This window comes from Malaclemys terrapin, chromosome 22 (genome assembly GCF_027887155.1).
Source record: "Malaclemys terrapin pileata isolate rMalTer1 chromosome 22, rMalTer1.hap1, whole genome shotgun sequence".
Lineage (NCBI taxonomy): Eukaryota > Metazoa > Chordata > Testudines > Emydidae > Malaclemys > Malaclemys terrapin.
In genome coordinates, this window is record NC_071526.1 from 1,249,561 (window position 1) to 1,274,298 (window position 24,738).

At 49.2% G+C, this 24,738-nt stretch overlaps 1 protein-coding gene across 2 annotated transcripts in view; it reads right to left on the reverse strand.

Annotated features, from left to right (window-relative positions):
• Positions 1-7,168: 7,168 nt before the first annotated feature.
• LUZP1 (leucine zipper protein 1) overlaps positions 7,169-24,738 on the reverse strand; it is a 79,344-nt gene continuing 61,774 nt past the window's right edge. For both annotated transcript variants that reach the window (XM_054011866.1, XM_054011867.1), the window contains exons 3-4: positions 14,803-14,970; positions 7,169-12,949 (exon numbers count right to left, since the gene is read on the reverse strand). In XM_054011866.1, coding sequence (XP_053867841.1) covers positions 12,911-12,949; positions 14,803-14,970 — 207 coding nt within the window. In that variant the 3' untranslated portion in view covers positions 7,169-12,910. The remainder of the gene's footprint in view (positions 12,950-14,802; positions 14,971-24,738) is intronic.

The window sequence follows — 24,738 nt, forward strand, 5'->3', positions numbered from 1 at the left end:
TCTGTGTATAGCTATAGCCCTGGTCCAGCAGCTCTGACCCCCAGCAACTTGTCAGCACATACCAGTCACTGTCCGGCTTCCACAAGTCTTGGTTATCATTTTCAGGATGACCCTATTCCCAGATTTGTCCTCCAAAATAGTATATTCTGCACTGTCCAGCTTTCTCCTGGACAGTTCAGATATATTAGGCCCGTTGCCCCTCTAAACTTTGCCACTTTAAATGGAGTTAGCCACACAGTTCACAACACTGGCTTCATTGTGCTTAAAGAATAAAACTAGTTCATTTAATTACAGAGAGAGAGTCTAAGTGAGGACAAGTATTAAGGCATTGAAGTCTGAAATGGTTGCAAGAAATAAAAAATAAAATGTTTCATAAAAACGGCCGTACCGGGTCAGACCAAAGGTCCATCTAGCCCAGTATCCTGTCTACCGACAGTGGCCAATGCCAGGTGCCCCAGAGGGAGTGGACCTAACAGGCAATGATCAAGTGATCTCTCTCCTGCCACCCATCTCCATCCTCTGACAAACAGAGGCTAAGGACACCATTTCTTACCCATCCTGGCTAATAGCCATTAGTGGACTTAACCACCATGAATTTATCCAGTTCTCTTTTAAACGCTGTTATAGTCCTAGCCTTCACAACCTCCTCAGGTAAGGAGTTCCACAAGTTGACTGTGCGCTGCGTGAAGAAGAACTTCCTTGTATTTGTTTTAAACCTGCTGCCTATTAATTTCATTTGGTGACCCCTAGTTCTTGTATTATGGGAATAAGTAAATAACTTTTCCTTATCTACTTTCTCCACATCACTCATGATTTTATATACCTCTATCATATCCCCCATTAGTCTCCTCTTTTCCAAGCTGAAGAGTCCTAGCCTTTTTAATCTCTCCTCATATGGGACCCATTCCAAACCCCTAATCATTTTAGTTGCCCTTTTCTGAACCTTTTCTAGTGCCAGTATATCTTTTTTGAGATGAGGAGACCACATCTGTATGCAGTATTCGAGATGTGGGTGTACCATCGATTTATATAAGGGCAATAATATATTCTCCGTCTTATTCTCTATCCCCTTTTTAATGATCCCTAACATCCTGTTTGCTTTTTTGACTACCTCTGCACACTGCACGGACGTCTTCAGAGAACTATCCACGATGACTCCAAGATCTTTTTCCTGATTTGTTGTAGCTAAATTAGCCCCCATCATATTGTATGTATAGTTGGGGTTATTTTTTCCAATGTGCATTACTTTACATTTATTCACATTAAATTTCATTTGCCATTTTGTTGCCCAATCACTTAGTTTTGTGAGATCTTTTTGAAGTTCATTACAGTCTGCTTTGGTCTTAACTATCTTGAGCAGTTTAGTATCATCTGCAAACTTTGCCACCTCACTGTTTACCCCTTTCTCCAGATCATTTATAAATAAGTTGAATAGGATTGGTCCGAGGACTGACCCTTGGGGAACACCACTAGTTATCCCTTTCCATTCTGAGAATTTACCATTAATTCCTACCCTTTGTTCCCAGTCTTTTAACCAGTTCTCAATCCATGAAAGGCCCTTCCCTTTTATCCCTTGACAACTTAATTTACTTAAGAGCCTTTGGTGAGGGACCTTGTCAAAGGCTTTCTGGAAATCTAAGTACACTACGTCCACTGGATCCCCCTTCTCCATATGTTTGTTGACCCCTTCAAAGAACTCTAATAGATTAGTAAGACACGATTTCCCTTTACAGAAATCATGTTGACTATTGCTCAACAGTTTGTTTTTCTATGTGTCTGACAATTTTATTCTTAACTGTTGTTTCCTACTATTAAACTTAACTAGACTTGGTTCAAGGTGAGATTCTTACCACCTGTTTCAGTAGCATTGCTGATCAAGTTTCAAGTCGGATCTGCTCCCAAGGTCCAACAGCTTTTCTTTTTTCTCTTTTTAGGTGAGAGAGGGACAGGGAGAGAGAACCTGGGGGTTTTGCCCTTCATTTTTATAATCCAGTACTCTTTTGAGATGCATTATCCTCATAGTTAGCCCTCAGAGCAAAGTTTATTCTAACAGTAAAGAAGGCAACATGGTAGTGAAGGAAGTTCCATGCCATTTCTTCTCATCTCTGTTTGGTGAAATGCAGATGTTCTTGTCTCCTGTCTACTCCCTCTTGCTGTTTGTGAACCCTGTTTAGCATTCATATGTAAATTGAGACAAAATATATGTAACCCTTCTGCCAGGTGGAGGCAGCAGCAACAAAGGCCCGGTTCAGTATCTAGGGGTTCCTTTTCAACAATACAACACAAAACCGGCTCGAGCCCCCACCCAGTGACCTGGGACAATTCCACACCACCCCCTGGGCACCTCTAAGAGGCAATACTTCCCCTTTCGCAAGCACAGAGTCTGAGTGTAGCAAAAACTTTTAATAAAAGGAGGGAATTAACTCAGCATTAATTTGGGAAAACACCACAACTAGGGCTCATAAACACAAACCATGAGCGAAAGACCCACCCCCAAGTAAGTTGGGCAGTGTCCTTCCCCCCCCCCCCCAGTGTCTTAAGTCCAGCAACCCAAAAGTCCCTTTAACGTGCCCATCCCTTCTCTGTACCCCACTCACAGTTGCTGTCCTTGGCCAGAGCAGCCCCAGAGTTCAGAGGTTCATCCACAGAGTTCACCTCCCAACCTGGGTGGAAGGTGAGGGGGTGAGGGATAAGGAATTACCTTACACGCTGCACTGCTCCGGCACTTGCTCATCGCCCCAACGGCCACTTGCCATGCCTCTCCGCCAGCCACCCTGCTAGCTGCTTGCCATGCCTCTCCACCAGCCACCCTGCTGGTCACTTGCCACATCTCTCCACCAGCTGCCCACTCACCAAGATATCTTCAGTGACCCCCCCCACACACACACACACTTAACACTGCTCTCAATGATTTCAGCTGTTAGCAGGGGAGCCTCACTGCTGGTGCACACTGGGTAGTCTCTTGCAATACCAAAGTAGGTTTAATACTTAGACCTAGGTATTTGTGATTTTTAGTTCTGCAACATATAATAAGCCTCTCAATTGAGTCTAAATTAACTCTTTTATTATACCGTGGGGCACAAGAAAAGGGTAGACCTAGACCTACCTCTCCCTGTCAATTTGTGTGGCTTTGGAACCTATGTCCCCTGCCTAGTGAATGCTCTTCAGCTGAAGGTGAGTTCCTCCATTGGGCTATGCCAGGTACAGTTCTGATGCCCTCGGTTCACACAACAAGGATAGCAACTCTTTATTACTCCTGCCCCAATAACAAGGAGACTGGGTATCCAACACTAGACACAAGGGATCATTTGGGCAAGCAGTCCCACCATGCTGAGCACCTAGGCAGGGTGGGTGTGTCCATGCAAACGAGATCAGCTTCTGAAGTATTTTTCCACAGCTCACCACTAGATGTCAGGGGAGCGCTCATCCAGACTCTGCTTACACACACATTCTGTTGTTTAAGACCTGCTTGACCAATTCTGTCTAATCAAGGCGATGTGGGTTTGAACATGTGCCATTAACAGCATTCAGGGGGAATTCATAACTTTTCATATACTGTTGCTACACACATTGCGCCATGATACCAGCAAGTTATTAGGTTTCAAATGATACCTCACAAGGGATATTTTGTACAAAGAGTATTATAATAGTGTGTAGGGGGTGAATACCAGGGTGAATACACACTGAACTATAAGGAAAGGTTAAAAAAAACTGGGCATGTTTAGTCTTGAGAAAAGAAGACAGGGGGCATTTGATCACAGTCATCAAATATGTGAAGGGCTGTTATAAAGTGGATGGTGAGCAATTGTTCTCCATGTCCCCTGAAGGTAGATAAGAAGTAATTGGATTAATCTGCAGTGAGGGAGATTTAGTTTAGATATTAGGAAAACCTTTCCAACTATAAGAATAGTTGAGCCCTGGGTTCCAAGGATGTTTGTGGAATCTCTGTCACATCTTCTTGTCAACTGTTGGGAATGGGCACATCCACCCTGATTGAATTGGCCTCGTTAGCACTGACCCCCCAACTTGGTAAGGCAATTCCTATCTTTTCATGTGCTGTATATTTATACTTGCCTACTGTATTTTTCACTCCATGCAGCTGATGAAGTGAGTTATAGCCCACGAAAGCTTATGCCCAAATACATTTGTTAGTCTCTAAAGTGCCACAAGGACGTCTCGTTGTTTTTGCTGATACAGATTAACACAGCTACCTCTCTGAAATCTGTCATTAGAGGATTTTAGGAACAGAATAGACAAACTTGTCAGGGATGGTCTAGATTTACTTGGTCCTGCCTCAGCACGGGGGATGGCCTAGATGATTTCTCAATATCTTCCAGGACTATGATATCTATTGATCCAGGATTATGATCTATTGACCCTTTGGTACAGTCTCAATGGACTGCAACTGTTGTCCCTTTCCAGACTGGTCTCCAGTCTCCACCAGGGAAGTTAGAATGTTGCTAAACCAACAACGCTCCTTGCGAGGACTTTATCCCAGCAGTAGTTTATAAGGACAATCTTTATTGGTGGGCTCATGTGTTAGCAACATTATTTACCAATATAACTAATACAGGGATTTTCCACCAAGTTGGTCTACCAGTATTATTGTTCCTCTTTATAAAAAAAATGACAGAAATGGTCCTGGGAATTAGCGTTGTCATCTCTGGGAGAAACGTGTGAGGGCTAGCATAGAGCCAAAGCTAATATAGCATCTGAGCGCCCTTCCTAGCCAAACTGACCCAGGTTAGGCTAGGTGGGCAAGGTGAGCCTACCTGACTCTATTTTCCATCACAAAGGGAGGCCATCAGGGTTGCTTATCGGCCTCTTTCCTCTTTTTTTCACGTTAATGAAGTTGTGATGGGTTTAGAAGGGGGAAAGTATTTTCCCTCTCAAAATACTGGACTGATTTGTGTCTGTCCTTCTTTACACAGGTGATATGGTTTTGCTAGGGTTACCATATTTCCACAAGCAAAAAGGAGGACACTGGAGGGGGAGGAGCCCTGCTCTAGCCCCACACCTGCCCTGCCCCCATCCACTCCCTCCCACTTCCCACCCCCTGATTGCCCCCCTCAGAACCCCATTCCTTGTCCCCTGACTGTCCCCTCCTGGGACCCCTGCCACTAAGTGCCCCTTAGAACCCCACCCCTTATCTAAGCTGCCCTGCTTCTTGTCCCCTGACTGCTCCATCCTGAGAACCCCCCATATTCACACCCCCAGCCCCCAGACCCCCGGGGACTCCCATGCCCTATTCAGCTGCTCCCTGCCCCCTGACAGGACCCCCAAAACTCCCGACCCATCCAACCCCCTCTGCTACCTGCCTGCCTCGACCCCTCTCCACACCCCTGTCCCCCTGATAGCCCCCCCAGAACCCCTGACCTAACCCCCCCCCGCTCCCTGTCCCTGACTGTCCCAACCCCTCTCCACACCCCTGGCCCCCTGACAGGCCCCCCCCAAGCTCCCAACCCATCCAACCCCTGCTCCCTGTCCCCTGACCAGGGCTGGCTTTAAAGAGCCCAGGAATTGGGCTGCGCTCCGTCTGGAGCTCCGGTCGGGGTTGCGGGGCTTGGGGCCAGGCCGGAGGTGCTCGGCTGGGCCCAATCCGGCGTGCTCGGCCGGAGCTGGGGCCGGCCCTGCTGGGGCCCGAGCCAGGCTGGAGCTGGGGCTGGCACGGCTGGAGCCCGGGCAGGGCCGGGCCGGGGGTGCTCGGCCGGAACCGGGGCCACTGCCTTGGGGCTGGAATCGGGGCCACCACCCTGGGGCCCAAGCCGGGCTGGAGCGGCTGGGTGCCGCTCGGCCCGGGCCAGAGGGAGCCGCTTGGCCCCGGCCGGAGGGAGCCGCTCAGAGCTCTCCTCCTTGCACACACACCCCCCGCCCCAGCTTACCTGCTGCTGCCTCACGCTTACCCCTGCTTCTTTTCAGACTTCCCGCGAAGATCTGATTCACAGGAAGCAGGGGAAGGGGAGGAGCAGGTGGGCGGAGCGTTCAGGGGAGGGGAGGAGGGGGACGACAGCTGCGGGGCTGGACAGCATGGTAAGGCTGCAGGGGATGGGGAGCGGGGAAGGGGCTTTGGCCGCCGCTTTTCTGTCTATAAATAGCCGACTGCGGGGGGGTGGGGGGAAATCCCGGACATTTTTAGATTTTTAAAAATCCCCCCCAGACGGCTATTTATAGACCGAAAAGCTGGACATGTCCGGGGAAAACTGGACATATGGTAGCCCTAGTTTTGCTGTTCCAAACTCCTCTGAGCTTGACACATATGTTAAAGGCTTTTAGGCCTAGATTCATAAATGTATTTAAGGGGTCTAAACACCAGACTTAGGTGCCTAAGTCCCAGTTATAGGCTCCACTGCAATTCACAAAATGCCTGCTGAACCCTGTAGGTGCCTAAGCTCACTTGGGGCTAGATTCACACAGGGACTTAGGTGTCTGACACTTTTAGGGTGATCAGATGACAGAGGTCAAATATCGGGATGCGGGGCGGGGGGGGGGCGGAGCCCCCCACCCCACCAGAGGGACCTGCCAGGGGCCAGCTGAGTCCCAGGCAGTGCTAGCCTTTCCTGGAGCGGCTCCCAGGAAGCATCCAGCAGGCAGGTCCCGTCCCTCTGACTCCTAAGGTCACGTGGGTCGGGTTGAGGGGGGGGCGGGGGGGGCTCGCTGCCCGCGCCTACAAGCCCCACCCCTGCAGCACACAGTGGAGACCTACTCGCCGTCTCTGTGCATGCCTGGGGAGTGGGGCTGCAGCACTCTGCAGGCTCCTGCTGGCGGGCGGGCAAGCGAGCACCAGGAGTTCAGCTGCGCTGCCCCAGGCCCAGGAAGAAGAGGTGAGCGGCGCCGGCAGCACCGGCTTGTGTCCTCCACCAGACAGTCCCCCGATATCGGGACAAAGTGCGTCCTGACCGATGTAAGGTTGGGACGTGGGACAAGTCCCCTAAAATTGGGACTGTCCCAATAAAATCGGGATGTCTGGTCACCCTAGACACTTTAGGCACCTAAATCCCTGAATCAGGCCCCACTGGAATTCACAAAGCCTCGGCTCATCTTCTGCAGTGGGAGCATGGATGTGACGTCATGTCAACTCCATAGATGGAGAAGCCAAAAACCTGCCAAGTCACAAACAAGGTAGGTAAGAGAACCCCTACAGCCCCAAATCACACATATCCCACTAACATGTACAAAGGGATAATTTTATTGATTACATACTGTAGAGCTGATAGCATTGGTCAGGAGATACATGCAGATAAACTGTGTTTAAACTTGGCATGCAGACTAGGAGCGCTATATAACTGGTAGGAGGTGAGCACCATCTTTAAGCAGTGTGGAGAGGAAGGAGCAGGCTTTCCCCTACTGAACATGCTTACATGAGTTTTGTGAGAGTCAGGACAGTGCTGGTAGCTCTCTTGGTAGCTCTCTTGTCTGGAGTAGAGGGGAACTGTGAATGATAGAACCTCAGAAAAGAATTAACTTGAATTGGACTCACATAACTTAGCAGGAATATGTGAAAAGGAAAAGAGACCTGGTTTACTATCTGCCTATAACACGATGACTGGACCCAGTTCCCCAATCAAACATCCACAAATACAAAAAATGTATTTAGTCTCTTAAAAATACATTCCACACTGTCTGGAGTGCTCAGGTGCTGAATGGCAGCAAGGCAAAGCTGCCTCCCCAATGCACAGTGAAATAATCAAGGAAGAGTTAGATGAGCCCTTGTGTTGTATGCCCTACAAAGCAGCTACATCACTCTTCACCTCTTGCGCAGTAAATGGTCTTTATGCACATGGGTGAGGTGAGTGTGGCTAGTTCTATTAAAGGTGGACACTAGTGTAACTATTTCTTCACTCTCTGTAAATCCTTCCCCCCAAACACCCATGGGAGCCACCTGCACCCTATTCCTTGTGTTTTCCTTGCTTTTCTGAGTATCTTCAGCATCATAGCCCTCCTGTTGCCCCGTCATGTCTAATGAGCTGGTATCTGACAATTCCCACCACTGATGGACAGAGACAGCAAAGAACATCAGATATTCAGACACCTGAATTTCCAGAGCCACTGGAGGGGCCATACCTTGCTCAGTGCATCCCCAGGGATGGCTGCAGTTTCATTTCCAGACATGAGGGAAGTGAAGGGAGCTACTCTTGAACCACCTAGTCCAAGAGGTGCCTGAAGCAGGCCCGGCCAGAGGCTGTCCATGGCAGTGTGAAAACCCCTTCGGTAAATACCAGTTTTTCCAAAACCTAGCTGGGAGGTGTGGTCTGCATATAAAGGGTTGGATTTTTCTTCAAGTGTTTCTTGGGAGACGAGAACAACAGTTACATACTCCAACAGGCAGCAAATACAGTTACAACTTTGGAATTCTCTGAATGTCTGATTCACATTTCAGCATTATGAAGTCCATGGAAGCCCCACCATATTCATATGCTACAATTACAAACATTTCCCCAGTGCTGACAATATTTACAAATATTTACTCTATTTTACAGCTGTTCTCAAAAGTGTGCAATTTGAGTAAAATGTAATGTTTCCTGAAATCATTAATATTAGTTTAATAATACAATCAGCTCCTATTGCACTCAGGTTTAGGGGATATGTCCCCGTTAGGTTTCAATGAGGATTTCTCGCTCAGAGTTAATCTCAGATTTGTTAAGAAGATAACCCACAACCTAGTTACTGACTGACATTTACATTCATTATTTACAACCAGTGAAATGGTAGTGAGATTGTTTCTGTTCAAGAACAGGAATCCAAATAATATGACTTAAAGTAGTGAATGAACAGTCCAAATTACTGGCCAGGATAACTGAAGACAAGTTCTTATCTGCTCATCTTTCTGGGCCCCAGGAGTAAGGAGACAGTCCTCGATCCACTGTGTGTCTTCCAAAGGACTCTCCTGTGGAGAGTAGAAGTGGCACTGAACACTCCAGTGCTCCTAGTCCACTGCTGAAAGGCTGCTGATGCCAGGTGTGGACAGGCTCTGATGGGAGCTGGCACCATTCAGAGTTAACAATGAGGCTCACTGCATTCGTCCTTGGTTCTGGTGACAAGGCCGTCAAATGGAAAGGGCAGTGGTCGCATTTGACCTGAATTTCAGAAATGTGTTTAAAGGCAGGGGAGGTGGGCTGCCCCCCTGTGCTGACAGTGGGGCTTGAGTTTTATGGCTGTCCAAATGGGGAGTTCCTGTTTGCAAGCAGACTGAGGAAGGGCACTGTCCAGTGCTTGGATGACTGCTTCTAAGTTAGCATGGCCCCATTCCTGCTCTCAGTGACATGTCTGGCAACACCCCCTCTGGCTTCAATGGGACCAGACAGAGGGACTGTGTGAACTCTGCCTAATTAGCAACATGAGGCCTCCCGCCCAGGTTCTGTGCAGACTGAAGGGAGCTGGAGTGATGGTGCATGTAGCACATTCCCCCCTCAGGACACATAGGGGCATTAAGATGTGGCCTGAGGAATGGCGAGGCCAGAGATCACTGCAGACTCTGCTGGCTGGGTTTGCCCAAGGCCCTGATCCAGCAAATCATCTATGCATGTGTGTAGCTTTCATTCTAAAGTCAGTGGGACTGTACTTGGGCTGAAAGTTATACATAGAGTTTCATTGGATCAAGGCCAAAATGACTTTTTGCTGCGCAGCATCTTGGAGAGAGAGGCTGTGAGGGCTAGAGGACAAGGCAGGGACTTATTGGCACAAGCCTGGCATCTGATGACCTCAAAGCTGCCCCAATAAGGAGTGAAATGAATGCCTTGAAAAGAGCCTGTGGCAACACTGTATTCAGCTGAGGCAGTGCCTGAATGAGGAAAGGCTTGGAAGGAACCACAGAGTCTATGACCCTTGAGGGCACTGAGAAGGGCTGTCCAGCAGGGGAACAGCCACAGCACAGACACTTTCACCAAGGCTGGGCTCAGCAACAGCGGGCTAACGCCCCTTGGTGGCCATGGGAATGGTTCAGCTAGTTCCCTGCATGAGTGGCAAGGCTCAGAGAGCTACCCGAACCCTGCACAGAGGGGCAGGCTCAGCCAGCAGCAAGCTAGTGCATGGACCGGGATAGAGGCACAATGGCAGCAGAACAAGCCTTTGCAGGAGGGGCTCACATGCTGCTGGTGCCCAGGGAGCCATTTACCACAGATGACATGGCCCAACTCACTGCTGAGATGAGGTCCAGTGACAGCAGTGGGATTTAGGCTTTGAAGTGACTTCAGCACTGTTGAAAATGTTAGCCATGAACCTTGGGAAAGTAAGGGGGGAAGACGTAAAGAGGAAGGATTGGTCTATTATCAGCATACAAAGAAAACCTTGTACTGTGACTTTGACTATGCTTAGAGCGGAGTTAATACACAAGTGCAATCACCCTTCCCAGGAGAATGAAACCAGCCATGACCCTTTGCTGCCAGTCCAGCAGCTGGCCTGGGGAGCACTTCTTCCTTACTGCTCACCAAGTGCTGCCTCCTGTGTGGTACATTGGGAATTTGGGTCCAGTGATGGTACAGAGTGTTCAGAGCACTGCTGCTTACAGGTGTGGTGGGACAGGATGTGCCCAGCTTAAAAGGAAAGAAGGCAAGTGAAAGCTAAACCCTGCCCCCACACCCGTGGAAGGGACAAACATGGCAATTGTGTGGAGCATTAACACTGTCAACAAACACCGAGTTCCAGCCTCGTTCCCTTTCAGTGGAGGTTCGTGGTGGCCATGAGAGGGTGGGGAGGAAACTTATGTGCAAGGGTGTCCTACCAGCAGAGGGCGAAGAGCCTACTGCAGCTGCCTCAAAGCTTAGGCTGAGGCATCTGCAGAACTCCCTTTGCCCAGCAGATGGTGTAGAGGGACTGGAGCAGTGGGCCCCAAGCGGAATTGGTGTGCTACACAAGGTGTATTTGAGGCAGGCTGCTCCCCCGCCCTGAGATGTCCCGTAGTAAGTGGTTTGTTCTGGGAGCAGATCACCCCTCTCTTGGCCACAACGACGTAGGCTCAGGACACTCCTGTCATTGGGGCATGTCTGGCTCTGCTGTCCTTACCATACGAGGTTGCAGCATGGGCAGGAGTCAGCCACAAAATGAGTTCAGCTCTCCTGGTGTGGGGCTGAGGGCATGAATGTCAGGCAATGAATCCTCCCCTCACATTGCACTGGACAGGCCAAGCACAGGGGCTCTGAGAGAGCTGGGCCTTACCCAGCAGCCTCCCAGGCTGAGCTCCTCCATGGATTCCAGGTGCTGGGGAGACCCAGTGGCAAGCATGAGGGGAAGGCAATGTTGTTTCCTGGGACCCGACAGGGACTCCTTCCTCCCTGGCCCAGAGTGCATTGCCCCCCAGTGACAGTGCATGGGGGCTAGGTGGGTGCAGAAGATAAGGGCTCAGTAGGCTCCTCTTCTTTTCTCCTATTATTGCTCCAGCCTCCCTCCCTAACCCCAGCCCCTGGATTGGCTGGGCCCACTGGTGATCTCCTATGGGGAGGGGCAGCCATTCCTGATGGCTAAAGGAGAGGTCTGGGGGAAAGAGCAGCTGTTTCTATATGTGAGTTGGTGATGGGAAGATGGGACAGGGATGGGATTGTCTATGGGATCATGAGAGCTCTGTACCCATCTGTGGTTCACATGCAAACTGCCTTCCCTGAGAGCAAACAGACTATGAGATCACGGCACTGACTGGGCTGGGAGCCATGTAGCATCCCTCCTCCCCCCCCTCCCACCCCCGCACTGTGCAGGGTGGGTGTCATGCAGCACTAATAGCCAGTGCAATGGAGTCAGGATGGAATGGCTCCCAGCATGGCCAGAGGGGAGACAGGAAGGTTCAGGCAATCACCCTGTCCTGAAGCATGATGGGAGGTTCGTGGAATAGCCCCTGTCCAGTGGTAATAGGGAGGGGCAAGGAAAAGCCCCTATCCAGAGGGGTAGTGGGGAGAAGGTAGAGCAGCCCCTGGCCAGAAGGGAGACACACAGGATGGCTCCTGGCAAGGCTGGAGAATGGCCTGAGCATATCAATCCCAACTTAGCTCAATGCTCATTTGTGCCTCTTGGAGAGGAGGGTTCTGCCTTCGAGTGCAGGGTGCAAAGCTCGACTCATGAACCTCAGTGCATGGCAGCTAAGGCGGGAGAGGGGGGTGGGAGGGGCAGTGGGAGCACAGAGCTCTGGCTGAAAGGCAGCCAGGTCCAAGCTGAGGGAAGCGTTCATTGCTGTTTTGCTTGGCTCAGTAAACAGCCTTGTATTATCAAATCTCTGGCCAAGGAGGAATGGGGTGGCTAGGCATGCCAGGCCTGTGGCAGGAATCCTGGTGAAGAAGCTCTCTAAGCAATGTTCTCTGCACATGGATGTGACCTGGGGTGAATGCGTTCCTCCTTCATGTGGCTGAAGAGATCTGGGAACTCATGTGCTTTCCTGGTGCAAGGTGTTTTGACTGAGCAATAGCAGAGGCAGATTAAGAATAATGCAAACTTTCACCATGACACTGAAAACTTTCAGACTTGGAAGGACTTGGTTCCTTTTGAAAATCCAGATGTGCTCAGCAGCTGTAAGAGCCAGTTGCATTGTGGCCATTGGGGTAACTCTAGTGTTCTTTATAAATTACAGTGGTTAACGTAGGGTTCTCTTTTGTACTGCAAGTACCATAGCAGACTATAGAAGCAGTGGCCACGGACCCAGAGGAGTTTCCATACTGATACAGACCTATATTCCTGTGGAGACAAATCCAGTCTCAGACCAGAGATGAGAAGTGGATTCCCCTGAGAGAAGTCTCTGCAGCCACCTTCCTGGCAGAGAAGGAAAATGTGCTCGTTAATCTTCTGTTCCACACAAATCACATTAGAAAACAGATTCCAGGCTAGCTGAAGTCTTCGTTGTGTTTACAAGGCAGGAATGACACCCATGCAGCTAGTAACAGCCTTGGCTCTTGCTCCACGAAATGGAGTGTTCGTTTGGCGAAAGGAAAGAAGTTCAAATCCTAGAGATCATCCGGGAGGAGCGGGAAATGCCCTAGAAGAGAGAACCCCACAGCATCACATACTGAGCAGCTCAGAGATCTGTTCCTTTCCAACAGCAGTATGCACCAGAGGAACAAACATCACAACTTCTCTTGGACAGCCATCACCACCCAAACCCTCTCCCTTTACCTCTCTCCTACCTTCCCCTGCGGGGAGCAAATGCCACAGCCTCATGCACAGACAGGGCAACTCAGAGGGAGCAGACAGGGTCAGATCTGGCCAGTGGAACCTACCCCCTTTCTGTATTTATACTGGAACAGCTCTGACATGCCCCATCTCATCCTTAGACTTCCCAGTGATACCATGGCCTTGTCCAGGGACAGGTCGTATTTGTTAAATCAGCCTCCTTGAGCTACAGAAGGAGCACAGTTTTGTAGTTGCTATTTTCTCAGTTTTATGGAATTTTTCCCTTAGGGACCTGGCCTGTTTCCCAGTGGATATAACCAGGGCACTAGTTTCCAGGGTTATCCAGCTGCTAACCTCAAGAAGGCAGCCTGCGATCTATGAATCACACTGGGTTCATCTCGTATATCATCACCAGTAATAGGTGACCCTGCAGGGCCAAAATAAGCCCTCAGCTAAATCTGTGGAGCCCCATTTTCGGCAGATCATGATCCTAATGACACCCGTGCAATGTCATTAGCCTTAAGGTGTCCCTCTGGGAATACTTTGGCTGCAGAACAACTACCTTTGGTGATGAGGCAGGGAATGGAAAGAACTCAGCTTGACTCTCAGACCCAAAGGGGAGTTGGTGGCATTAACAGTTATAAAACATGTCTTCTTATTTCCAGATTAGACAGATCTGATCTCGAGTCATGGAGACACAATGCATAGGGAGCCCCATGATGCCATTTGACAGTCGCTTTTCACAGCAGTCACATTAAGTTGCATGGTGCTTACTTTGCTAACAGCATCCATCGAAAAGAGCACATTCAGGACAGATGCAATGCACTCTAAGTGCCAGTGCAGACGGGCTCTGAAGAAACAGCAGCCAAATGTCAAAAAATTCATCTCTTTACGAGTTCCCAGGCAGTGTTTCTCAGGCTTGGCCATGCACGTGCTCAGGCCCATGTCAGCTGACCCAGGCTTGCGGGCTCAGGCAACAGGGCTGTTGAATCATTACATAGGCATTTGGGCTCAGGCTGACTTCCAGGCTTTGGGACCCCATGAGGGAGAGGGTCCCAAAGCTCAGGATCCAGCCCAAGCCTGAATGTCTGCAACTGCAATTTTATAGGCCTGTAGTTCAAGCCCTGTGAAGCCAAGTCAGCTGCTATGGGCCAGCCATGGGTGTTAAAGTGCAGTGTAGGCTCATGCAAATCCCCTCTGAGTTCTCTGTGTGGGGAAGGAAGTGGTGCTTGTGAGAGAGGATTTCCTCACCACCCACTGCTCCAAACACTGACAAACGAAAATCAATGGGAAGAGACCCTGCACACAAGCCTGTACCCAAAGGAAAGTTCAGAGTGAGGCAAAACAGGATGTCACCCCGACTGACTTGCAATCTGTTGGGTTTGCTTCTCAACAAACACTGAACAAAAAGAGTTCTGAGCAGCTCCAGCACTGTTCTTCACCCTTAATCACACAGGGAGCAAAAATAGCCACCTGACCCTCCACCCACTTACCTATACCCCTGTGACCCTGTCCCCGATGTGAAAAGAGGTAGGAAGGATCTGCATACCCCAAGCACATGGGCAGGAATGGACCCCCAACTCTGCAGCAGCAGTGGCCCCAGGGCTGACCTGGCTGTAGGGTGAAAGTCAGCGAGCTTGCAAATCTCTGAAGCAAGAGCCTTATGCCTCACCCTTGACCAGTTTAGTTCTCTTTAGAATAGCACTTAGATTGACTGACCTGGTCCTCTGTCTTGCAGCCCAGCTGTGCATGGGGACTGGTTCCAGGGCGCTGCTGCAGCTCCATCTGGGAGGTTGGCCTTTTCTCTGAAGTCTCAGCCTGGGACAGCTGCTCAGAAGAGCCATATTGTTTTCTTCTGGAACTGGGAACAAAATCTTTGCTTTCCTCCTGTAGTAATAGGAGCAAAAAGGTTGGAAATCTTGTGCTGTTCAATACACCAGAGAGTGCCCAGAACTGTCGCTGCCTCCAAGAGTCCTGCAGGTGTGCAGCATCAGAGAAGTCATATCTAATTTAGATAATGTGCCCACCTGCCCACGGTGAGTTTCACCATCCATTGTGCTGTCCAGTCTCACAGAGGGCATAAAACCTTCTGGGGAACCTCACAGTCCTCTGTCAGTTTTACTGATGAAAATAACTTTGCATCATCAGCAAACGACCTGCTGCCCATGTATTCCCACAGCAAACCTAGAGTGCAGAATAACTGATGCAATGACAAGGTCCCAAAGTTAAAAAAACAGTTTAATCAGGCACGAAATGTAGAAGTTAGGACTGCAACAGCACCATTAACTTGGCTTCAGGGCAAACTGCTTCGTTTTCAATTAATATTTATAAAAATAAACAGCAGCGTTCTGAAGCCAACATTTTTCGAAGTGGGCACTGAGTGAGGGGCTTCCCTTTTTGGATGCCCAGCGTTAGACACATAGGCCCAGATCCCTAGCGATATATCAGCATTGCTCTGGTCAGGGTTGCAATGCGTAACCAGGGCCGCCCGGGGGGGAGGGAGGGGCGGGGGGCGGGGCAAGTGGGGCAATTCGCCCCAGGCCCCACAGGGGCCCCGCAAGCCCTGGCCCGGCGGCAGCCTGTGTCTTCGGCGGCATTTCAGCGGCGGGTCCTTCAGTGCTGCCGAAGACGCGGACCGACTGATGGGCCCCCCACCACCGAAATGCCGCTGAAGACCTGGAGCGCCGCCAGGTGAGTACAATCGCCGCAGCTCCCCCGCTTTGCCCCAGGCCCCCTGAATCCTCTGGGTGGACCTGTGCGTAACCCCTAGGTGCTCTGCTGCCCTGTTGCATTTCAGCCCATGCTAGGTGCCCAGACCCCCCCCTAAGGTAGGTGTCTAAGGAAGGGGTTCTCAGAAGCCACGTAGCTGAGCAGGGAGCCGTCTAAGCCAGCCACGAGCAAAAGGTTGAGGAGAGGGGTAGAGAGAAGAAAGGGGTATAGATGCCTAAGTGGCTGACCTGGTTCGACCTGGCATCTCCCTCCATTGAGGATCCTCAGCCATGAATGCTCTCCTGCAGTTAGGGACCTAGGCCCAGATTCTCAAAGGTATTTTGGCACGTAATTCCCATAAGAGTTAGGTGTCTAAATACCTTTGAGGATCAGGGCTCTAAGCCAGTTTAGCTGCTTAGGAAGCCCATGTCCTAGCATCTGTAACCATTTCTCTCTCTCTGTTTCTTGCTCATGCTTGATACCTTTCTAATGCTTGCCCTACATTTTCCGTTGGCCCTGGTGCTCTCTTCTGCAGGCTCTCTGCTGCTTATTAGTGGCCTGTCTCTAGCCCTCCTGCTGAGGGGTCTGACAGGTATCAGGACTTAGGCCTGCTCAGAGAATGCTGACTGGATTAGGCCCCACTAGCAAGCCAGGCATTTCCCTGCCTAGTTTGAGAATCCTGCTTCGGGGGCTATGGGGTTTCAGTAAGGGCTCGGAGCAGCTCAGTAGCTGTGGGGCAGAGTTAGTACTTCGGCGGTTTTGCAAATCCTGACCAGTGGAAACTTAGGCACTCAGGGCACTTAGGCACCAGCTGAGTCACGGCTTTCAAAATGCCAGTGGCACCTCAATGATGTGCTTAGGTATCAGCAGAGGCAGATAGACCTCTAAGCACTATTGAGGATCTGGGCCCTAGTATTTGATTTTCAGAGATGAAGAACGTCTACAGCTCCCATTGATTTCAACCAGGTAGCCAAAAACTGGATACTCTAAAATTAGCAGCTGTCTTTGAAGATGGGAGTCTAAACTACCTCTTAAACAAACAAAGCAGAATTAAAATATACTCCACCTGTGCAATGCATCTGGTAACATGTTGCTACTGGAACAACTTTTCTATTTCTGGACTTTGTGGTTGCAATTGTGCAACATTCAAGTCACATAAACATAACTTTATGCGTTTAGTTTGTTTTAAAGAAAGAAAAATTATCTACTAACTCTGAAGAGTTTGGTTTAATTCAGTGGGAGTCAGATCAGCCCCACATATTTAGCAGAGAAATGTATAACAACATCCAATGGCTGGACGTTGAAGCAAGAGAAGTTCAGTCTTGAAATAAGGTGTACATTTTTAACAGTGAGAGTAATTAACCATTGGAACAATTTACCCAGTGTCATGGTGGATTCTGCATCACTGACCATTTTTAAATCAAGATTGGCTGTTTTTGTAAAAGCTGGGGCAGTTCTCTGGCCTGTGTACACAGGATGATCACAGTAGATGATCAAAATGATCCCTGCTGGCCTTGGAATCTAGGAACACCCTCATTCCATCTACATTCTAACACCACTCTGTGTATTCTTGCTAGAGTTTTATCTGGGATGGTTATAGAAAGATTTTGAAACAAGAAGAACGTCCTTTGAAAAATACTCATTTTGAGTGTGGCTAGTATCCCTAAACAAGAAATTGCATACTTCCGCCAGCACTCCAAATCTTTTCTAATTTCCTGAGGTAGTGCTCTGATATTGAAATCATGGAGCTCTTCTAGGCACTTTAAGATCTGATTCCCAGATATTTGTATCAAATGTTTTCTGGTGACTTCTCAGAGGCTGGCAAATTCACAGACAGCACTTCAGATTTGGCATATTTTACTTTAAAGCCACTCATTTTCCTAAAATAATGGATTTCTTTAGCTGTTTGGGTTAGATACAAATAATATCACATCCCTAGTGATTACAGCTGATATGTTCTTGCAAGTTCTATTCCTGTGATAAATTCACTGTGCAATAGGCTACATGGCTAAGGCTGCGAGTTTGTCACAGATTCCACGACATTCCAGGACCTCCATGACTTCTGCAGTGGCTGGTGTGGCTGGCCCGGGGGCTGCCTGAGCGGCTCGGGCAGTTCCTGGGCCAGCCGCACCGGTTGCTGTGGGGGCAGCCTCGGGTCCCCCTCCCCCAGCAGCAACAGGACATTGGATGGGCGGCTTAGGGCTGGGGGTTGGGGCACAGGAAGGGGTGGGGGCTCTGGGAGGCGCTTACCTCGGGGGGGAGGAAGTCTCCCCAGAAGCGGCGACATCCCTCGGCTCCTAGGTGGAGGCATGGCCAGGGGCTCTGCGTGCTGCCTCTGGGAGCTGCAAAGCCAGTGCTTGGGATGGAGGCAATGTGCAGAGCCACCTGGCCACACCTCCGCCTAGGAGCCGAGGGATGGTTCGGCTTCTGGGGAACCGTGGGGGTCCTGGGCCATGCAGTGCCACCCACCTCCCCCCAGCACCTGCTGGGACTGGGGCCATGGCACCCCCAAGCTGCCTCCCCACAGCACCTGGGGCACCCCCTCCCCAAGATTTAGTCACGGGTATTTTTAGTAAAAGTCATGGACAGGTCATGGGCCATGAATTTTTGTTTACTGCCCGTGACCTGTCCATGACTTTTACTAAAAATACCTGTAACTAAAATGTAGGCTTATCCATGGCTAATGTGAAGATTAAAGGAGACAAAGGACACCCCCCCTTTAGTTCCTCAGCACAATTCCCACAGGAGAGACTTTGAACAGAAAGGGTTAGATCCACAAAGGAATTCAGGCCCCTAACAGACACTTCAGATGCCTGCATCCAACATTTAGATCCTCAGAACCCGCACTCAGCTGCCACTTAACCCTATAGACGCCTAAATTTCCACCTGCAAAGTCACTTAGGTGCCTAAATTCTGCTACTGGGTATGCACACAGTCACCTCAGTCCTAACACCTAGGTACCTCTCTCACACGTGAGTCCTGGCAGCAGCCTCAATTTCAGCATTCCCATGCCGACAGGGCCAGCTGGAGAGGCAGGTGCCCTGGGTGCCAATTTCTGGAGGCACCAACTCAACACCGTTGAGTCGGAGTGTGTGACATCATTTGGCTGGGTTTTTCCACTCTGGTTGGCAAAACACCTAGGGCCAACTCTGCCCATCTATCTTGCCTTAGGGGCCTCACTTTGGCAGGCATGTTCAGAGCCCTGTGCTAAACAATGCTGATCCCGGAAACGCAGGTGTTGGTGCTGCCTCCCCCTTATAGCCTTCAGCCCACCTACGTGACTTTAGAGTGGAGACCCAGGTTCAAATCCCTCTCTGCTTGCCGTGGAGCAGGGATTTGAACTCCCATCTCCCTTCAGGCTGCCCTAGCCACTGGGCTGGGGATTAGCATGAAGTATGTCTCTTCTAGTCTTGCTGGTTGATGCTGTTCCACTTTGTATAAATAATTAGTCACTGGACCAGAAACAGAGTGACTGACTTTTAGCCCAGCAGTTAGGGCATTCAATGAGGATGGGGGGTCCCCTGTTGAAGACCAGTCATCATTGACAACTTCCTTTTTGAAATACAGACATCAGAACTAGACAGTATCTAGTGATGGTTTCACTAAGGTCTTACACAGAGGTAATACCACCTCCCTACGGTACTTGCTATTCCTGTTTGTACATCCCGGGACCCCTTATAGCATCACACTGGGAACTCATGTGCAGTTGATTATCTACCATAACCTACCTCTAGGTCCTTTTCAGAGTCACTGCTTTCCAGAGTACAGTCCCCCATCCTGGAAGGCTGATTTATATTCTTTCTTCCTAGACGTATGACCTTGTATTTGGCTGTATTAAAATGGATGTTGTTCAAATGAGCCCAATTTATCAATCAATCCAGTTCAATTGTCCCCATCATTATTTACCACTCCAATTTTTTATCTCATCTGCAAACTTTACCAGCAATGATTTTATATTTTCTTCCAGATCATTAAGATAAAGAACAAAACTCTGTGGGACCCCATTAGAAACACCCTCATTGAATGACATTTACAATTACCTTTTAAAGCTATTTAATATAGGCTATGTGGATTTTGTATAGTGCTAATCTTTTTTAATCAGCATGTCATGCAAGACTAAGTCAAATGCCTTCCAGTAGTCTACAGGAGTATATTATATTAACTGGTTTCAGAGTGGTAGCCGTGTTTGTCTGTATCAGCAAAAACAACGAGGAGTCCTTGTGGTACCTTAGAGACTAACAAATGTATTTGGGCATAAGCTTTCGTGGGCTAGAACTCACTTCATCAGATGCATGGAGTGGAAAATACAGGAGAAGGTATAAATACATGAAAAGATGTGAGTTGCCTTACCAAGTGTGAAGTCAGTCTAACAAGACAAATAACTTCAAAAAATATTTTTCCTCCCTTGATATCCTGCTGTCAATTGAATTGTTATACCTGCTCCTGTATTTTCCACTCCATGCATCTGATGAAGTGGGTTCTAGCCCATGAAAGCTTATGCCCAAATACATTTGTTAGTCTCTAAGGTGCCACAAGGACTCCTTGTTGTTTTTATTATATTAACAGTTACTTTTACTAACCAAACTTTTAATCTCATTAAAAAGAGGAGGTTACTCACCCTGTGCAGTAACTGACGTTCTTCGAGATGAGTGTCCCTGTGGATGCTCCACTCTAAGTGTTGGTGCGTCCCTGCGCCTTCACTCGGAGACTTTTCGTAGCAGTACTCGTACTGGCCACACATGCGCAGAGGCTGCCCCCCGCAGTGAGTCTAGGATAATAGTGCGCATGCGTGGCCAATCTCCTCAGTTCCTTCTCTACAACGGAGGCTACCCCAACTCCGAAGTAGAGGAGAGGAGGGTGGGTAGTGGAGCACCCACAGGGACACTCATCTCGAAGAACGTCAGTTACTGCACAGGGTGAGTAACCTCCTCTTCTTCTTCGAGAGATGTCCCTGTGGGTGCTCCACTCTAGGTGACTTAAAAGCCGTGTATCTTAAGGAGGTAGGGACTTCGGATCTGATAGGAACGCCGTTGATAGTACAGCCTTGCCCAAACGTATATCAGATAGAGGGCCTTGAGTAAGGGCATAGTGTTTAACAAAAGTGTGCTCAGAGGACCAGGTAGCTGCTTTACAGATATCAGCCAGGGGAACTTTGCGTAAGAATGCTACAGAGGCAGCCATAGATCTAGTGGAGTGTGTTCTGATGCCGTCTGGAGGTGTAACTTTCTTCATCTGATAGCACAACCGGATGCACTGAGAAATCCAGTTCGAAAGTCTCTGGGTAGAAATAGGTGTACCTCTGGAACGCTCCGCGATGGAAACAAAAAGTCTGGAAGAATTTCTAAAAGGTTTGGTTCTATCCAAATAGAAAGACAAGGCCCTGCGTACATCTAGTGTATGTATTGAGGCTTCGAACGAGTTCGCATGTGGCTTCGGGAAAAAGGTTGGTAAGTGAATCGGCTCATTAATGTGGAACGAGGAGTGTACTTTAGGAAGAAAATTGGGGTGTAACCTGAGGGTAACCTTGTCTTTGAAAAATATCGTATATGGTGGGTCTGCCGTAAGAGCTGCTATTTCTCCTGCCCGCCTGGCGGCGGTAATTGCCACTAAAAATGCTGTTTTCATCGAAAGGTGTAAAAGGGAACACGTGGCTAGGGGTTCAAATGGTTGTTGGGTTAGGCAAGAGAGAACTAGATGAAGGTCCCACGGGGTGGTGGGTGGTTTTATGTCTGGGTATAGGGTTTGGAGTCCCTTGAGGAAGCGCTTGGTGATAGGATGAGCAAATACGGAAGTACCCTCAATTTTGTCATGAAAAGTTGTAATAGCAGCTAAATGGACCCTGATGGAACTGGAAGAAAGGCCGGATTGCTTAAGGTCCAATGGGTAGTCAAGTATGAGCGGAAGAGGTGCTGACGTGGGACTAAGTTGTTTAGTTGAACACCAGTGTGTGAATCGTTTCCACTTACATAGATAGGTGGTGCGAGTAGATTGTGTTCTGCTATGCAGGAGCACTCTTTGAACTTGTTCAGAACAATCTAGTTCATTTTGGGAGAACCATGTAGGAACCATGCTTTGAGGTGGAGCATGGATAAGTTGGGGTGGAGAAAACGGCCGTGTTGTTGTGATAGGAGGTTCGGAATGAGAGGCAAGGGGATTGGTGGTCGAATGGACGTTTTGGTGAGAAACGGAAACCAGGGCTGTCTGGGCCATGATGGGGCAATTAGGATCACTTTGGCTCCATCTGTTCGTATTTTTATCAGGACCCTGTTCAGAACCGGTATCAGGGGAAACGCATACAGTAAGTTTTGGTGCCATGGGATCATGAATGCGTCTCCCAGGGAATGTTTGCCTAGCCCTGCTCTGGAGCAAAAATTGGGACATTTCTTGTTTTTTGCAGTTGCAAAGAGGTCTATTACTGGGTAGCCCCAAATGCGGAATATGTCGCGAATGATGTGCTCGTTTAATTCCCATTCGTGATCCCACGGGAAACGTCTGCTTAGTTCGTCCGCTGTGGTATTCATCACTCCAGGAAGGTAGGCCGCTGATACCCGGATGTTGTTCGCAATGCACCAGTTCCAGAGTTTCATAGCCTCTGTGCACAGAACATGCATGCAATATTGTCTGTCATTATGCGTACGTGTTGGTTCTTGATCAGTGGTAGGAATTGACGGCACGCATTGCGAATGGCTCGAAGTTCTAGGACATTTATATGGAGAGTGGTCTCGGTTGAAGATCAAAGCCCCTGGGCTGTGTGGTGAGACATGTGTGCACCCCATCCTGTCAGAGATGCATCGGTCGTCAGTATGAGGGATGGAGCCTGCTGAAGAAAGGGGACTCCAGAGCAGAGGTTGGAGTGAATTGTCCACCACTGTAGAGAATCTTTGACTCGGGCAGGTATGGAGAGAGTCTTGTTTAGAGGGTGCACATTCGGTCTGTACACCGTGGCCAACCACGCTTGGAAGCACCTCATATATAGACGTGCATTTTGAACGACGGAGGTGCACGAGGCCATGTGACCTAGTATTTGTAGGCAGTCCCGGACAGTCACCTGGGGACTGTTGCGAATCCTTGTGGCTAGTTGACTTATAGAATTGAAGCGAGCTGGTGGGAGAGATGCCAACCCCGTCTGGGAGTCGAGGTATGCCCCTATGAACTCCAGATGTTGAGTGGGGTATAATGTGGATTTGTTTTTGTTTACTTGCAGGCCTAAAGATAGGAAACAATCGATGGTAAGCCGTATGGATCGGAGAGCTTTGTCGAACGTTGAAGCTTTGAGGAGGCAATCATCTAGGTAAGGAAATATTACGACCCCTTGTTTTCTGAGGTAGGCTGTAACTACGGCTAGGATCTTGGAAAAAACACGGGGGGCCGTGGACAGTCCGAAAGGGAGAACCCTGTATTGGAAATGTGTGGAGCCGAGAGTAAAGCGTAGGAATCGTCTGTAGGATGGGTGTATAGTCACATGAAAATAGGCATCCTGTAGGTCGAGGGCTGAAAACCAGTCGCCCTGCTCCAGCGCTGGGATTATAGTGGTGAGAGTGACCATCTTGAACTTTTGCTTTTTGACAAATTTGTTGAGCCGCCTGAGGTCGAGGATTGGTCGCCATCCCCCATTTGTCTTCTCTGTTAAGAAATAATGGGAGTAAAAACCCTTCCCTCTGTGTCGTTCTGGCACAGTTTCTACTGCTCCCAGTTGAAGGAGATGCTGCACTTCTTGGAAGAGTAGTTGCTCGTGAGATGGGTCCCTGAAGAGGGACGGGGAGGGTGGGTGGGTGGGAGGGGGGGAGAGGAAGGGGATGGCGTATCCAATTGTAACTACCTCTATGACCCATTTGTTGGATGTAATTTTCTGCCATTGATGAGAGAATGGTCGTAGGCGGTGTCCAAAGATAGGTATGCCGGCTGAAGTGGGAACGCTGTTTTCTAAACCCTCGACCAATGCTTCAAATCTGCCTATTAGTTGGAGGGGGTTGCAGCGCCCCTGTAGAATTAGGACGACGACGCTGGAATCTTGGTCTTTGCGCGTCGTTGTTGCTGTTGTTGTTCCTGTGGTCTATAGGAGTGTTGTGAAAATGTGGGGTAGCGTGGTCGGTGATAAGGTTGATATCTATATTGTTGTCTTCTGGTCGCAGGTGGCTGGAGGCCTAGGGACCGGAGGGTTGCTCTTGCGTCCTTCATCGAATGCAGCATGTCGTTTGTGGTGGAGGCAAAAAGTTTTTCCCCATCAAAGGGAAGATCTTCAATGGTGCTCTGGACCTCTCGAGGGAAGAAGGAGGAAGAGAGCCATGAACCTCGTCACATGACCACTGCTGTGGCGGTCGACCTTGCTGCAGTGTTAGCTACATCGAGAGCCGCTTGGAGAGCGGTGCGTGATATGGTTTGTCCCTCGGAAACCAGAGCTGTGAATTGTTGTTTCTTCTGTTCTGGGATGTGATCAATAAAATCCATGAATTTATTATAGTTTTTGTGGTCATATTTTGCAAGGACTGCGGTATAATTAGCTATGCGAAACTGTAGCGTCGAGGATGCATATACTTTACGGCCGAAGAGGTCCAGGCGTTTACTGTCCTTGTTGGCTGGGGTGGAGCGGGCGTACTGTTGTTTGGCCCTCTGGTTTGCTGCGTCCACTACCAATGAGTTTGGCGCTGGATGGGTAAAAAGGAATTCAGAGCCCTTTGAAGGAATGAAGTACTTCCTGTCCGCTTGTTTACAGGTAGGTAGGCTAGTGGCTGGATTCTGCCAGATGGATTTAGCGGGTTCTAAAAGGGCTATGTTGATTGGTAATGCCACTCTAGAGGAAGAAGAGGGCTGCAAAATGTCTGTTAGTTCATGCCGTTGTTCAGTGACTTCCTCTAAGTTAATTTTCAAGTCACCTGCAGCTCTTTTAAAGAGGTCTTGGAATTTGGCATAGTCATCCGACGGGGTTGGAGGAAGGGGAAGTAAGGC